We start from the raw sequence: 17,092 nt of genomic DNA, 5'->3' as shown, positions 1-17,092 counted from the left end.
GTGCTGTTTGCATTGCTATGAAATCCAGTTTTAAGATGCTAACCCCATACCCAAATCAAACATTAATATGAATGGAAATGTTTTGTTCTGGCTTTGCACGCAAGCACATGTTTCCTCTACTTCCCATCTGGGGAAGCATGGTGCCAATAATGCGAGGCTGATTAGCTAGACAAACTGGTGTGAACAAACAGGTGTACAAGGGTGTGAAACAAACGGGTGTGCACGTGAAGTGAGAAGACAGCATGCAATCCATGTTTGGTTTTGATTTCAGTAGGCTGAGGTAGCATCTAAAAACCGGATTTCATAATTTCCTGTTCACTGCTCGGCAATGCAAATGGCTCCTCACCAATCAGAACCGTCTACAAATTATGGCTGTAGTTTCGGACGTGGGACATATGCTTCAAGCAAGTACAGTCATTGGACCATGACTTACAGTATCTTGCAAGTTGTCACAATGGAATGCCCTTAGACCACATCTTTTTAATAAATTAAATAAATCATAAAAGTGTCTAAATTTGGGCTACTGCGGCTATAACTAGGACCTGGTCAGGTCATGTGATCAGAAAAATATCCTGGCCCTATCTATACATAGTCTGGTCCTACATCTGTAGGTGATTTTGCAACTACGGATACTTTCGGCTTGTCTTATTCTTTAAAAAAATGTTTTAAGTATTTATTTGTATTATAATCATTGTATAATCCCAGCCAATATCAGTTTTTGGTTCCAGATTAAATTAACAAAGTATTTCTGTTGCTGAAAGTATGATATTTAACAAACAAAACCCCCTTCTGTCATTACCATCAGATCATACAACCATCAATTTTTGTTTAAAACTGAATCAAAACCACAATGGGTTGTGATTTTATTATTTATTTAACTAGGCAAGTCAGTTAAAACAAATTCTTATTTACAATGAAGGCCTACACCGGCCAAACATGGACGGTGCTGGGCCAATTGTGCGCTGCCCTATGGGACTCCAAATCATGGCCGGTTGTCACACAACCAGGGTGTTTGTAGTGATGCCTCTAGCACTGAGATGCAGTGCCTTAGACTGCTGCGCTACATGTACATTTTACCTCAATCAATCACCCCAACTACCTCGTACCTGTCACGCCTTGGTCATTGTATTTTGTGTTTTTGTTATATGTTTGGATAGGCCAGGGTGTGACATGGGTTTATATGTTGTGTTTCGTATTGGGGTTTTATTAGCATTGGGATTGTGTATGATTAGGGGTGTTGTTAGGCTTGGCTGCCTGAGGCGATTCTTAAGTGCTTATCGTTGTCTCTGATTGGGAACCGTATTTAGGTAGCCTGAGTTCGCTTAGTATTTTGTGGGTGTTTGTTCCTGTCTCTGTGTAGTGTCACCAGATAGGCTGTAATTAGTTTCACGTTCCGTTCTGTTGTTTTTGTATTTCAGTTCTGTTCATTAAAGTCATGAGTAACCTACACGCTGCATTTCGGTCTGACTCTCTTCATTCAACAGACGAACGGCGTTACAGTACCCCAGTACAGTACACTGACTCGTTACCGGTACTCCTTGTATATAACATGTATATAGCCTCATTATTGTTATTTTGTTTTACTTTTTTCTTAACTTGTTAATTTTCTTTATTTTTATCTGCATTGTTGGGAAGGGGCTCGTAAGTAAGCATTTCATGGTAAATTCTATACTTGTTGTATTCGGCGCATGTGACAAATAACATTTCGATTATTTGGTTTATCGATCTATAGGATTTGGCACTAACGGAAACATTTTTAAATTTTTATATCCATATTGCATAACTATGTCCGTTTGCTGCCTGTGCTTGAATAACTACATTGAGGCTACCATAACCATTACAACAAGTTACTGCATTGTTTATGTATTTATCATTTTTAACTAGTTATATTGAGGACATGTAAGTGCTTTACACTTGAAGAAGACAGGAGTGTGATATTTAATGTGTAAATATCTATTTTAAAAAAAAAGTGTAGATTGTGGTGGTAATAACAGGATAATGATAAATTGCCATAAATGTTAAAAATAACTTTGGAAATAAGTTTTTACAATATACCATAAAGACGGTAAAATATTATGTGTTGGGCAGTATTAAGGCAAAAATTTGTATGGTTGGGAATTGACCGGGACCTCATGATATGATATTACCACACAGGTGCGAATGCGATATGTATGGTGATTCGATACTGTGATTTTGTTGCGATTCTATGTTCCAAACATATTACCCATATGTCTGCTGCAGAGGGACAAGAGAGGCATGAGAAAATGAGTTTTGGTCAATTATGGAAGTGCAGAAAACAAATTGGCTCAATATTTAAAAAGGAGGATAGAGAACAAGCTATGAAGGAAAAATACTGGATTTTTGGTTCAGTCAACTAGCGTAAAATAATATTTTCAATATTGTCTAAAATAATATTGCGAATGTCAAATAATATCCCAATATGTAACTGTATTGATTTCCCCCATCACTACTACTTCTCATATCCTTGTTCTCCACGGTCACTTCCCAGATCTTATGTGACTTGATGTGTAAAATGTTGAAAAAGCACTATAATGGATCACTTTGTTCAGTGTGATGGTAATGAAGCAAAACTGTGAAAACTGTAGAAAATAATATATTTAGTGCTTATGCACATATATTTGCCTCTTTTTTTCTCATTAGCTACATTAAATATGTAAGAATTATCAAAATGTTTAATACATAGCTGAAGTTCAAAAGTCAGGGTGTGAGACAACTGCCTTGTCAAAGTAAAACAGTCCAATCCAGAAATGAAATGCTCTTGGAAATAAAATGTAAAAAACATATATTTGGAGAAAAAAAACAGACTTAAAAAAGCCGGTAGTTGCCCCTGTATATTTCAGAAACTTTTCGGACTGTAGTTCTTAAAACGGTACCAGACGAACGGCGGTCTTGAGGTCAGACCAGGCAGGGGTTCAGCAACCAAATCCGAGTTCAAACAGTACAAGGGGATAGGCAGACTTGAAGACAGAACAGGCAGAGTGGGTTCGGAGTCAGGACAGGCAAGGGTTGAAACCAGGAGGACTAGAAACAAGAGAGACAGGGAAAAAATGTGAGCAAGGGAATTTTTTGGGTGGGGACACCGTGTGTGTGTGACGCCTGTTTGACCGAGTGTATTAGGACCCCCCCCCCCCCCACACACACACACACACACAATCGACCTCTCTACCTACAGTGCATCCGGAAAGTATTCAGACCCCTTCACTTTTTCCACATTTTGTTATGTTTACAGCCTTATTCTAGAATGGATTAAATACATGATTTTCCTCATCAATCTACACCACAATACCCCATAATGACAAAGCAAAAACAGGTTTTTAGAATTGTTTGCAAATTTATTAAAGATAAAAACGGATACATAAGTATTCAGACCCTTTGCTATAAGACTCAAAATTGAGCTCGGGTGCATGCTGTTTCCATTGATCATCATTTGAGTCCACCTGTGGTAAATTCAAGATTCTCTGGTAACGATGAAACCAATATTGAACTCTTTGGCCTGAATGCCAAGCGTCCCGTCTGGGGGAAACCTGGCACCCTCCCTACGGTGAAGCATGGTGGTGGCAGCATCATGCCGTGGGGATGTTTTTTAGCAGCAGGTATTTTGGTATTTTATTAGGATCCCCATTAGCTGTTGCAAAATCAGCAACTACTCTTCCTGGGGTCCACACAAAACATAATACAGAATGACATTATGCAGAACATCATTAGACAAGAACAGCTCAAGGAGAGAACTACATACTTTAAAAAAAAGGCATATGTAGCCTACATATCAATTCATACACACAAACTATAGGTCAAATAGGGGAGAGGCGTTGTGCCATGAGGTGTTGCTTTATCTGTTTTTTGAAACCAGGTTACACCATACTTTACATGTTTGACTTTAGAGACGCAACTATAAAAAAAAAATCAATGACTTCTATTAGATGGCTCTGAATCCACAATATGGCAGAGGTTGAAAAGCCATAGCGCTTAAGTTTTTTCAACATCTGGTTATGGTGAATAATATCAACGGCTGCACTGAAATTCAACAGTACAGCTCCCACAATCTGCTTCTTATCAATTTATTTAAACTAATCATCAGTCATTTCTGTCAGTGCAGTACATGTTGAGTGCCCTTCTTTATAAGCATGCTGAAAGTCTGTTGTTAATTTAATTACAGAGAAATAGCATTGTATTTGGTCAAACACCATTGTTTCCAACAGTTCGCTAAGAGCTGGCAGCAAGCTTATTGGTCTGCTGTTAGAACCAGTAAAGGCCACTTTTACCACCCTTGGGTAGCGGAATTACTTTGGCTTCCCTCCAGGCCTGAGGACAAAGACTTTCCTCTAGGCTCAGATTAAAAATATGACAGATAGGAGTGGCTATGGAGTCAGCCACCATTCTCAGTAGCTTTCCATCTAAGTTGTCAATGCCAGAAGGTTTGTCGTTATTGATTGTTAACAATAATATTTCTACCTCTCCCACACTAACTTTACAAAATTCAAACTTGCACTGCTTTTCTTTCATTATTTGTTTTTTGTTTTATGCATGAATATATTTACCCCGTTTGTTGTGGGCATTTCCTGCCTAAGTTGGTCTACTTTGTCAATTAAATTATCATTAAATTATTGGCAACATCAAATAGTTTTGATGAATAAGCCATCTGATTCGATGAAAGATGGAGTTAATAATAATAATAATAATATATGCCATTTAGCAGACGCTTTTATCCAAAGCGACTTACAGTCATGTGTGCATACATTCTACGTATGGGTGGTCCCGGGGATCGAACCCACTACCCTGGCGTTACAATCGCCATGCTCTGCCAACTGAGCTGTCATGCAGGTGAAAGAGGACCCAAAAGCGACTTAACAGAAACAGAGTTTATTTAAGTCCAAACAGGGAATAACAGAAATCCTCTAGTCTGTAGAGGGGAATAACTGGAGAAGCGGCCACAGACTGCAGGTCGCTTCGGGTAGGCGCAGGCCGTAGTTGACAGAGACACCTGCTCACACGCAGCATCTGATGAAGGCAAAAAACACGACAGGACAGGGCGATACACAATCACAGCAAAAACACGACAGGACAGGGCGAAACGCAATCACAGCATGGTGAATACTAAACAAGGAACCGACGGGACAGGAACGGAACACAAAGGAATAAATAGGGACTCTAATCAGGGGAAAGGATCGGGAACAGGTGTGGGAAGACTAAATGATGATTAGGGGAATAGGAACAGCTGGGAGCAGGAACGGAACGATAGAGAGAAGAGAGAGCGAGAGAGTGAGAGAGGGAGGGGGAGAGAGAGGGATAGAAGGAGGGAAAGAACCAAATAAGACCAGCAGAGGGAAACGAATAGAATGGGGAGCACAGGGACAAGACATGATAATAAATGACAAACATGACATGAGCTACAGAAGGACCAGTTGAATTTCTCTACCCATAATTTCATTTAAAGTACTCAAGTTTTTCCATCATTCTTAATGTCATTGTTATTGGCTTCATAATAAAGTTTCTTATTTTTGTATAGTCACATAATTTCTCAATTTGCAGTAAGCCAGTCAGACATACAGCCAGACTTATTAGCCACTCCTTTTGCTCTTTCAACCATCGTTTTTCAATTCCTCATCAAACCATGGAGCCTTAACAGTTCTAACATTGAGTTTCTTAACAGGTGCATGTTTATCAATAATTGGAAGAAGCAATTTCATAAATTCATCAGTGTTTGGATGCTCCTCATTAATCACATCAGACCAACAAATATGTTTAACATCATCCACATCAGAGTCACAGCAAAATATTTGGTATGATCCCTTATACACTATTTTAGACCCAGCTGTTGGAACTTTGGCTTTCCTGGATATAGCCACTATATTGTAATCACTGCATCCATTGGGTACGGATATAGCTTTAGATCAAAGTTGTACAGCATTAGTAAAAATGTGATCGAAACATGTGGATGATCTTGTTCCTGTAGTGTTAACACTCTGGTAGGTTGATTTTAATAACCTACAGGTGCTGGTTACAGTAAGGAGCTGACATCTTGATGAAAACCAGTCAATATTCAGGTCTCCAAGAAAGTAGACCTCTTTACATCACATAGACTATCAAGCATGTCAAACATAAAATCAGCATAAAATGAAACGATCCTGTCTTTCAAAGATAATTTGTAAAAATCCAAATAACTTCACAGATCTTAATTGTAAAGGGCTTAAACACTGTTTCCCATGCTTGTTCAATGAACAATTAATCAACATGCACCTGTGGAACGATCGTTAAGACACGAACAGCTTACTGACGGTAGGCAATTAAGGTCACAGTTATGAAAACTTAGAGGACACTAAAGAGGCATTTCTACTGACTGGAAAACCCCCAAAAGAAAGATGCCCATGGTCCCTGCTCATCTGCATGAACGTGCCTTAGGCATGCTGCAAGGAGGCATGAGGACTGCAGATGTGGACAGGACAATAAATTGCAATGTCTGTACTGTGAGACGCCTAAGACCGGCTACATGGAGACAGGATGGACAGCTTATCATCCTCGCAGTGGAGACCACGTGTAACAACACCTGCACAGGATCGGTACATCCGAACATCACACCTGCCGGACAGGTACAGGATGGCAACAACTGCCCGAGTTACACCAGGAACGCACAATCCCTCCATCAGTGCTCAGACTGTCCGCAATAGGCTGAGAGAGGCTGGACTGAGGGCTTGTAGGCCTGTTGTATGGCAGGTCCTCACCAGGCATCACCGGCAACAACGTCGCCTATGGGCACAAACCCACCGTCGCTGGACCAAACAGGACTGGCAAAAAGTGCTCTTCACTGACGAGTCGCGGTTTTGTCTCACCACGGGTGATGTTTGGATTTGCTTTTATAGTCGAAAGAATGAGCGTTACACCGAGGCCTGTACTCTGGAGTGGGATCAATTTGGAGGTGGAGGGTCCGTCATTGTCTGGGGCGGTGTATCACAGCATCATCGGACTGAGCTTGTTGTCATATGTACACACACAGCAACTCCTCCCCCATAAGCATTTCTGTCTCTTCTATAAATGCTATAATCCTTGTATTGCTACTGATGTATCATCAAATTAATTATCTTAGTGAGTCTCAGAAATTGCTAATATATGAATGTTATCTGATGTTAGCAAGTTATTGATTTCATTTACCTTCTTTATCAGGCTACATATATTAATATGGGCTATTTTCAGCCCTTTCCAGGGTAGCTTATCAGAGAGAGACATAATATTGAGAAGATCAGACAAAGCAAGAGAAGAAAAAAAATATATTCAGCAGTCCATTAATAAATTGGTGTGTGTGTGCTGCGGGGTTGAGGCTACGAATCCATAGGCTTGGCTCTTTCATCCCTTCCAGGCTTCTGGGGGAAGGGTGGACAATGAGCCTGTCGTAGCGGATGTTCGCAATTTCCCCATGCGCTCTGGCAGCTTTCATGGCTGGGATCAGTTTTTCCTCTTCTGGCACACAGCTTCAGGAAAGTCCTCGTTTAGGAAGATATATGTTCCTCTCAAGTTCTTGGTTCTTTCCAGAACAGCTACCTTGTCCTTGAACCTCAGGAACTTGATAACTATGGGCCTGGGCAGATCACCTGGGCCGGTGGTTGGTTTTCCAGTCCTGTGGGCGCGCTCCACCTCAATGTTCCTGTTGTCCATCTTCAATTTCTCAGATCATTTCCCTCACTTTGTCCTCAGACTCCATCCAGGTCTCGTGGAGATTCTGCAATTCCGTCCACGGCCATGTTGTTTTTGCCTTGATTGTCCCTCGAGAGAGTCTGATTTATATGTCATTGTTATCATGGGTTCACACACAGAACTGATGTCCTCTCTCAGTGACTTACAGATTGCTGTCATCTTGCCGTTCTCCTGTTTTAACTCGTCGAGCTGACCCTGGGAGAACTGCACACTGTTCTTCAGGACCTGGACCTCTCTGGTCAGGTCGTCCATTCTTTTATTAGTAGAATCCACAAGTATTTGGACAAAACACTTGGTACTCTTTTCTTGTTGTTGTAACAACTGCTTTATAGGTCTCTTTTTGTTTATAAGATCCTTCACGTGTGATGGAGAGACACCACTAGCACTGTCCTCAACGGTACTCCCACTGGCTTTGGTCTTTGTCATGGTAGCTAGCAATGTATTTTAGGCTGTTACTCCTCATGGTTCCAGATGGGCAGGTCATGTGGAAAATTAAAAACAACAAACAGCAGGGATCTAGACCGCCACAAACCTTGGACAATCCGTGGTCCCAGCCACAATAGCTAACATCGTCACGGGCTGTGTTCAAGAACACCTCGCTAGCTTTATGTCCAGCTATGTCTAGGCAGCTAGGCTAGCTGCAACGCCAAATAGCTCCTCAGAACCGTCCGTGGTCGGCAGGATCACTGGAAAGCAGGATCCAACATAAGAAGCTAGGTAGCTACCAAGAACTTTCCAATATACTTTTAAACGCCAATACTTTCCAAACAAACAAAACCGAGCTCTTCCTCGTTCCAGTCACTAGTCAGGATTGAGGGAAAGATGAACGGAGCGAAGTACAGAGAGATCCTTGATTAAAACCTGCTCCAGAGCTCTCAGGGCGTCAGACTGGGGTGAAGGTTCACCTTCCAACAGGACAACGACCCTAAGCACACAGCCAAGACAGCACAGGAGTGGCAATCGGGACAAGTCTCTGAATGTCCTTGAGTGGCCCAGCCAGAGCCCGGACTTGAACCCGATCTAACATCTCTGGAGAGCCCTGAAAATAGCTGTGCAGCGACGCTGCCTCTTGTAGCGTCATACCCAAGAATACTTGAGGCTCTAATCGGTGCCAAAGTTTCTTCAACAAAGTACTCAGTAAAGGATCTGAATACTTATGTAAATGTGACATTTCAGTTTTTTATTTTATAAATGTGCACAAATTTCTATAACCCTATTTTTGCTTTGTCATAACGGGGTATTGTCTGTAGATTGAGGGGGGAAATTGTAATACATTTTTGAATAAGGCTGGAACGTAACAAAATGTGGAAAAAGTCAAGGGGTCTGAATACTTTCCAAATGCACTGTATGTAACCACATACACTTGGATGACTCACCTCATCCGAGTCTGTGTGGTTCCTCCTTCTGAAAATAATATGTGGTACATTTTTCTTGTCCTAATAGGGCTACATATAATATTATGTGCTAAAAAAGAGAAAGTATTTCCTTGTTACTAAAGACAATTCAAAATTCTAGTTTCACCAGGTCAACGGTCAATGGCACAGACAGCAACAGGGAGCTAGGGCGACATGCAGTTAAACATATCCACTACTTTAATCTTGAAATATAACAGACTTTATTCTCAATGTTTACTTTGTTCTCTAAACTACATTTCTAGTTTATTCTCGAAATATTGCCACTTTATTTTCAAAATATTACCACTTATTCACAGAATTTAATTTAGACTTTATTATCAAAATACTGCCACTTTATTATCAAAATATTGCCACTTATTCACAATGTATTTTCGACTTTATTCTCAAAATATTGCCACATTATTCTCAAAATATTGCCACGTTTTAAAAGTACTATCATGTCCCAAAAAATTATCCAAGTACCACCACCTGTCAGTTTTATTCGTTTTTTTTGTCTTCACTTCAGTAGTGTGTGTAGATAAAAAAAATAAAAAATAATAATAATACAAATATATATATCCAATGGGATAGCCTTTGATGAGAGAGGGGTCCCCCCCTTCAGGGAGGTGCCCAAGAAACAAATACAGTTTCTTTAGAAAGTATTCATACCCCTTGACTTATTCCAAAAATGTTTGCCTCAATTCAAAATGCATTAAATATATATATATATATATATATATATATATATATATATATAGTGGAGGCTATTATATTGTCTTATAGTAGCAATGGTTTGTAGGGCCTGTGGGCTCATTCCACCAGAGGTATGGCTACCTCTCGTGTTTAAAGAGATTTGCGATACTGCATGTTGGGCCACTCCTCATACATTTGAGGTTTTACAGACTATACATCACTGCACTTCTTTGGTGCATTTTGTCCTCAGTGTCGGAGCCTCTGATGGGTGATGCTGTTGGGACGACCCTGGCTTTGAAGAGCGTCTGCAATATGGGAGTTGGCCATTTCCCCATATCTGATATATCGGGGGGGGGGGGGAGTATTTGAAAGAGAACTTAAGGTTACTTTTGTAAGCACGGTTCTCTGATAATATGAGTGCGATATATCACCGCATTTCCCTGCTCGCAAGAGCACAAGGAATACTCACTCTCCTTCTTGGTCAAATAGCCATTACACAGCCTGGAGGTGTGTTGGGTCACTTTTAAAATAACAAATTATAATCCCATTAAGCGCAAACCAGATGGGATGGCGTATCGCTGCAGAATGCTGTGGTAGCCATGCTGGTTAAGTGTGCCTTGCATTCTAAACAAATCACAGACAGTGTCACCAGCAAAGCACCATCACACCTCCTCCTCCTTGCTTCATGGTGGGAACCACACATGCAGAGATCATCTGTCCACCTACTCTGCGTCTCACAAAGACACAGCGGTTGGAACCAAAAATATCACATTTTGACTGATCAGACCAAAGGCTAGATTTCTACCAGTCTAATGTCCATTGCTCGTGTTCCTTGGCCCAAGCAAATCTTTTCCTTTTAGTCATGTTTTTTCCCCAGCAATTCCACCATGAAGGCCTGATTCACGCAGTCTCTTCTGAACAGTTGATGTTGAGATGTGTCAGTTACTTAAACTCTGAAGCATTTATTTGGGATGCAATTTCTGAGGCTGGTAACTCTCTAATGAACGTATCCTCTGCATCAGAGGTAAGTCTGGGTCCTTTCCTGTGGCATTCGTCGTGAGAGCCAGTTTCATCACAGTGCTTTATGTTTTTGCGACTGCACTTGAAGAAACTGTAAAAGTTCTTAGCCCTATTTGGTAAAAGACCATATTTTGTATACCGCCCCTACCTTGTCACAACACAACTAATTGGTTCAAACGCATTAAGAAGTCAAGAAATTCCACAAATTAACTTTTAACAAGGCACACCTGTTAATTGAAATGCATTCCATTCCACCTCATGAAGCTGGTTGAGAGAATTCCAAGAGTGCAAAGCTGTCATCAAGGCAAAGGGTGGCTACTTTGAAGAGTCTCATATAAAAAATATGAAATAAAATAGAATATATTTTTGTTTACTACATGATTCCATATGTGTTATTTCATAGTTTTGATGTCTTCACTATTATTATACAATGTAGAAAATAGTAAAACATTTAGAAAATGAGTAGGTGGGTTCAAGCTTTTGACTGGAACTGTACATTTCACTCATATTATCAGAGAACCGGAGTTGTGAAAGTAACTTTGTTTTTTTCTTTCTCCCTCACATAAGAAGTTCAGTTCTTTCTCTCTCTCTCCTCACAGAGAAGTTCAACACGTACTTGATCCTGAAGGTGCAGAATGTGAAGAGCACCACCATCGCTGTCCGGGGCAGCATGCCCAGTTGGGAGCAGGACTTCATGTTGTGAGTCCTCTCCTTCTCTATCACTCCGTCACCCTCTTGTCACCAATCTGTCTCTCCTTTTATTTGTCACTCCTTCACCCATCTGAGTACATTTCCTCTTTCATCTCATCTCTCTTTATCCTCCATCTACCTCCTTTTCCCTTCTATTGCTCCCTCATCCATCCTTTCTCCCTTGGTGCCTCGATCACTCCCTCCCTCTCCACATTGGCTTCCTCCCAGCCTCTCTCCACTCCTCCTTGTCCTCTTCCTTCCAAAGTGCACCTTGATCTCTTACTTACTTCCTTTTACTTTCTTCTCCTACCGTTCCCTCATCTTTCTCTTCCTCTGCTTTCATATAACCTTCTCTTTGGGGACGTTTCCATTTTCAGACTTGAACGGGGCACTTAGTAACAGCCTGTGTGCTAATCAGTGAGTGTGGATGGTGTGTAGTGCAAGCCAGAGGGTCTGCACTAGTTTGACTGGTGTGTAGTCGACTAATGAGTGTATACTAGCTTGACCGGTGTGTATTATGCAAGTAAAGGTGTACTACATTAGTTTGACTAATGTGAAGTATGCCAGTGAGTAGGGCTGGGAATTGTCAGGGAACTCTCGATACGATATTATCACGGTACTTAGGTGCTGATACGATATGGGTTTACGGTTCTTACAATTCCTTGAATTCTATATGTATTAATTATTGATACTGCGATTTGATGTTCCAAACATATTGCTCACGATATGTCTGCCGCAGAGAGACGAGTGAGAGTATGAGAAAATGGTTTTTGATTAGTCTCAGGTTAAATAAAGGGGCTGAAACATGTTGGCTCACTATTTAAAAATGGAGAACAAGCTATAGGATGAAAAATATTGGACTTTTCGTGCATGTACAGCCAGGTAGCGCTAACTTACGCTTTCTACAGTAGCAAATATTTTACAAAACAAAACTTGGAGTCTAATGTCGATATAATATCGGCCCAAAATAATATTGCGATATGCAACCGTATACACATTTCCCCCCCCATCACTACCAATGAGTAGTAGTTTGTCTGGTGTGTAGTGTGCCAGTAAGTGTATTTTTTTATTTAACTAGGCAAGTCAGTTAAGAACAAATTCTTATTTTCAATGACTGCCTAGGAACAGTGGGTTAACTTCCTGTTCAGGGGCAGAACAACAGATTTGTACCTTGTCAGCTCGGGGATTTGAACTTGCAACCTTCCGGTTCTAGCTCTAGTGGTTAGAGCCCAACGCTCTAACCACTAGGGTACCCTGCCACCCCATTGTGCTCACTGGTGGGTTATGAAACATGTAGCATGCAGCAGCAGGCAGGCTGGCTGACTGCAGATTAGTGTCCGTTGTGGTGTGGTTGCACCACGGAAAGTGTTATGTAAGACTCATATCCCTTTGTCATGGCTCCCAGTCCCTACCCTCAGTTACGGACACTAATCAAAGTGGCACTTAAAAGTCACTACCCAGACTGGAAATCCCGCCAAACTCTTTAAAAAAAAAAAAAAAAAAAAGTTCCCGCTCTTTCCCTCCAGGCGCTGAATACAATCTCCATCTCCCTCCCTTTACTCTCTAGATGGCACTTCTCTCTCTTACATACACCCACACATATATACAGTTACACACACTTTCATGCTTTGTCTTCCGTTCCCTGCTTTCCTCTCTTGTTCTCGCTCGCTTTTTTGTCCCCCCATATTTCTCTGTTTAATAACTCCCTGTCGTCTTGTAAAGGCTGTTTGTTAGATTCCTCCCAGGCTCTCTCGTATAGAGACATGTTTTATTTTTGTTACCATCAGACCCATAAGTAAATAGTGTGAACAAAGCTGTGTACCAGCTGTGTCTGTCTGTCTGGCCCAGCTCCACGAGGGGGCAAAAAGGGGCTCAGTTTTTGTTTTGTGTCCCTATTACAACATTTGCCAAAAAGTTCAAATGATTGAGTAACAGATTAGCGCAAAATCTGTATCTCCGCTGCACTGTGTCAGTACAATGGACGGAGCGCACCATGGTGTGTGTAGGGGAACTATGGTAAGCCACTGAGGTTGTTAGGTATGACTCCTTTGGGTTTCCTTAAAAAGCGGGAAAAAACGCTCATCTGAAAATAATGTGATACGCCTTTGCCTGTAATATTTATGAGAGTGAGGTCAAGTTTACCTTTGAAGCTGCTTCTATCAACTCTGCCCCACCACTCCAGAGTAGCTTCTTAGCTAGCTGTAAAATGAGTTAGTTATTAGCCTTAGCCTATTTAGCTAATTTAAACCAGCAAATCTGCCACGATGGATATTAGAAATGGAGAGCGATGAGCAGCAGCATCAAATCAAATCAAATCAAATGTATTTATATAGCCCTTCGTACATCAGCTGATATCTCAAAGTGCTGTACAGAAACCCAGCCTAAAACCCCAAACAGCAAGCAATGCAGGTGTAGAAGCACGGTGGCTAGGAAAAACTCCCTAGAAAGGCCAAAACCTAGGAAGAAACCTAGAGAGGAACCAGGCTATGTGGGGTGGCCAGTCCTCTTCTGGCTGTGCCGGGTGGAGATTATAACAGAACATGGCCAAGATGTTCAAATGTTCATAAATGACCAGCATGGTTGAATAATAATAAGGCAGAACAGTTGAAACTGGAGCAGCAGCACGGCCAGGTGGACTGGGGACAGCAAGGAGTCAGGTCAGGTAGTCCTGAGGCATGGTCCTATGGTCCTCCGAGAGAGAGAAAGAAAGAGAGAAAGAAAGAGAGAATTAGAGACAGCACACTTAAATTCACACAGGACACCGGATAGGACAGTAGATGTACTCCAGATATAACAAACTGACCCTAGCCCCCCCGACACATAAACTATTGCAGCATAAATACTGAAGGCTGAGACAGGAGGGGTCAGGAGACACTGTGGCCCCATCCGATGACCCCCAACCCCCCGGACAGGGCCAAACAGGAAGGATATAACCCCACCCACTTTGCCAAAGCACAGTCCCCACACCACTAGAGGGATATCTTCAACCACCAACTTACCATCCTGAGACAAGGCAGACTATAGCCCACAAAGATCTCTGCCATGGCACAACCCAAGGGGGGGCACCAACCCAGACAGGATGACCACATCAGTGACTCAACCCACTCAAGTGACGCACCCCTCCCAGGGACGGTATGAGAGAGCCCCAGTAAGCCAGTGACTCAGCCCCTGTAATAGGGTTAGAGGCAGAGAATCCCAGTGGAAAGAGGGTAACCGGCCAGGCAGAGACAGCAAGGGCGGTTCGTTGCTCCAGAGCCTTTCCGTTCACCTTCCCACTCCTGTGCCAGACTACACTCAATCATATGACCCACTGAAGAGATGAGTCTTCAGTAAAGACTTAAAGGTTGAGACCGAGTTTGCGTCTGTGACATGGGTAGGCAGAGACCGTTCCATAAAAATGGAGCTCTATAGGAGAAAGCCCTGCCTCCAGCTGTTTGCTTAGAAATTCTAGGGACAATTAGGAGGCCTGCGTCTTGTGACTGTAGCGTACGTGTAGGTATGTACGGCAGGACCAAATCAGAGAGATAGGTAGGAACAAGCCCATGTAATGCTTTGTAGGTTAGCAGTAAAACCTTGAAATCAGCCCTTGCTTTGACAGGAAGCCAGTGTAGGGAGGCTAGCACTGGAGTAATATGATCACATTGTTGGGTTCTAGTCAGGATTCTAGCAGCCGTATTTAGCACTAACTGAAGTTTATTTAGTGCTTTATCCGGGTAGCCGGAAAGTAGAGCATTGCAGTAGTCTAACCTAGAAGTGACAAAAGCATGGATTCATTTTACTGCATCATTTTTGGACAGAAAGTTTCTGATTTTTGCAATGTTACGTAGATGGAAAAATGCTGTCCTTGAAATGGTCTTGATATGTTCTTCAAAAGAGAGATCAGGATCCAGAGTAACGCCGAGGTCCTTCACAGTTTTATTTGAGACAACTGTACAACCATTAAGATTAATTGTCAGATTCAACAGAAGATCTCTTTGTTTCTTGGGACCTAGAACAAGCATCTCTGTTTTGTCCGAGTTTAAAAGTAGAAAGTTTGCAGCCATCCTTATGTCTGAAACACATGCTTTCAGCATCAAACTGCTGAGCTCCAGCTAGCACCGCATGTAGAGGCTACCCACCCTTCCACAAGCGCCGCTTGGATAATGGCTCCACAACCCCTCCACCTCCGACTGTTGCTGGCAATCTTGGAACAGGTTAGCATAGAATCATACCCTAGCTGCAGGTTTTCTGTCCAAAACCTTTAATTTAATAGCAACTGGTTTGTAGGAAGAGAGTGGCTGGAATACTCGATTACTGCAGATCTGTCATTTTTTTCCCCCATGTAGAAAGTTCTGTGTTGGGTCCAATGCTAACGCAGACAAGGCCTTCACCCAAGCTGGGTATTCTAACTTGAAGCATGCTATTGATCGTACCAAAGGATTCGGTTGGCACGCATCAAGTAAAGAGCATTTGAAATGCACTGCACTGTGGGGGAAAAAACAAGTTCGAAGTGCTATGGGAACATCAGTTTTAACACTTGTTAATGATGGGCAGCTGGAGAGAAATCACATGTTTGTTGGCAATTGTAGACATCATTGAGTTCCTTGTTTCAAACCAGTAACCACTGACGGGGATATTGGACTCGATAGAGTCGAGGGGAGGGTGGGCAGTGGACTTTTTCTGTCTATAATGGATTATACTCTCCGAAAAGACAAGGAAATTGCCATGGTGTTTAGCACCGTACCCCACAATGCCACACGATATTCAACATGAGATTGTAGGGCTCATGAGGGGGTCGTCCACAGCTACATGCAAAAACAATTTTGTTCACTTTGACAAACGTGTTCAGTCAGCACAGAAGAAGCATGCTACACCAAAGTCAATCTCAACTAATCCAAGTGGTATTTGAGTTGGAGAATGGAATGATTGATTTTGGGGAGAATGGAATGATTGATTACTTAGAAAGTTCCTCAGAGCATCAAGGAGGCTGCAACTCTTCTGAAAAGGTAAGAAACAATCTAGCTGGTTGGTTTTGATCAGAATCTTGGTGGTATAGCCTGTGGTGTCATTTCCTCCAAAAAATATAGGGTATGGAATGGCAAAATGTACTTTCTTAGCTAACATAGGTTTTCAACGGCCTTGCTTTAATATGTAGGGTGCTGTCCATGGTGCTGATAGAGTGCAGGGGAGATTTCGTGCCAACCTGTTACTTGGTCAAAAGCACTCAGTGGTGTTGGCATTTGAAATGTTATGTTTCTTGTGGTATAGCATGATACTGTATAAGCATAATTCAATACAATTCCAATACAGGAACCCATTCAAGAACACAAACGCCCCTGGGTATAAATACATAGGTATGTTTCATCATATGTTTCCACAATGGTTTTCTTGGTAGCCTATTGGTTTTCATGGTTGTAGATGGAACTGTTTGTTTTGGAAACGTGTTTATGGTATGCTGGCATTGCATAATTGATTACGTGGGTCGAATTTATTCCACAGAAGTGTATTGTGCCATATCACAACCTGTTGCGGTATTCATTAGCGGCTTGGATTTCCATGTTTGAAGTGGGCCTTTTAGGCCTATTTGTTTGGCAAGACAGCTGTGCATG

The 17,092-nt window shown here is 41.8% G+C and overlaps 1 protein-coding gene across 1 annotated transcript in view; it reads left to right on the top strand.

The window, feature by feature from the left end:
• The window catches only part of LOC124041527 (protein unc-13 homolog A-like), a 64,667-nt gene that overhangs the window by 19,315 nt on the left and 28,260 nt on the right, over positions 1–17,092 (top strand). The window contains exon 3 of the mRNA XM_046359225.1: positions 11,414–11,513. Within this exon, the coding sequence (XP_046215181.1) occupies positions 11,414–11,513 (100 nt within the window). The remainder of the gene's footprint in view (positions 1–11,413; positions 11,514–17,092) is intronic.

The sequence above is a fragment of the Oncorhynchus gorbuscha genome, linkage group LG08 (genome assembly GCF_021184085.1).
Source record: "Oncorhynchus gorbuscha isolate QuinsamMale2020 ecotype Even-year linkage group LG08, OgorEven_v1.0, whole genome shotgun sequence".
Classification (NCBI taxonomy): domain Eukaryota; kingdom Metazoa; phylum Chordata; class Actinopteri; order Salmoniformes; family Salmonidae; genus Oncorhynchus; species Oncorhynchus gorbuscha.
Note: the sequence above shows the minus strand (reverse complement) of the source record. Positions and strands in the feature narration are given on the sequence as shown.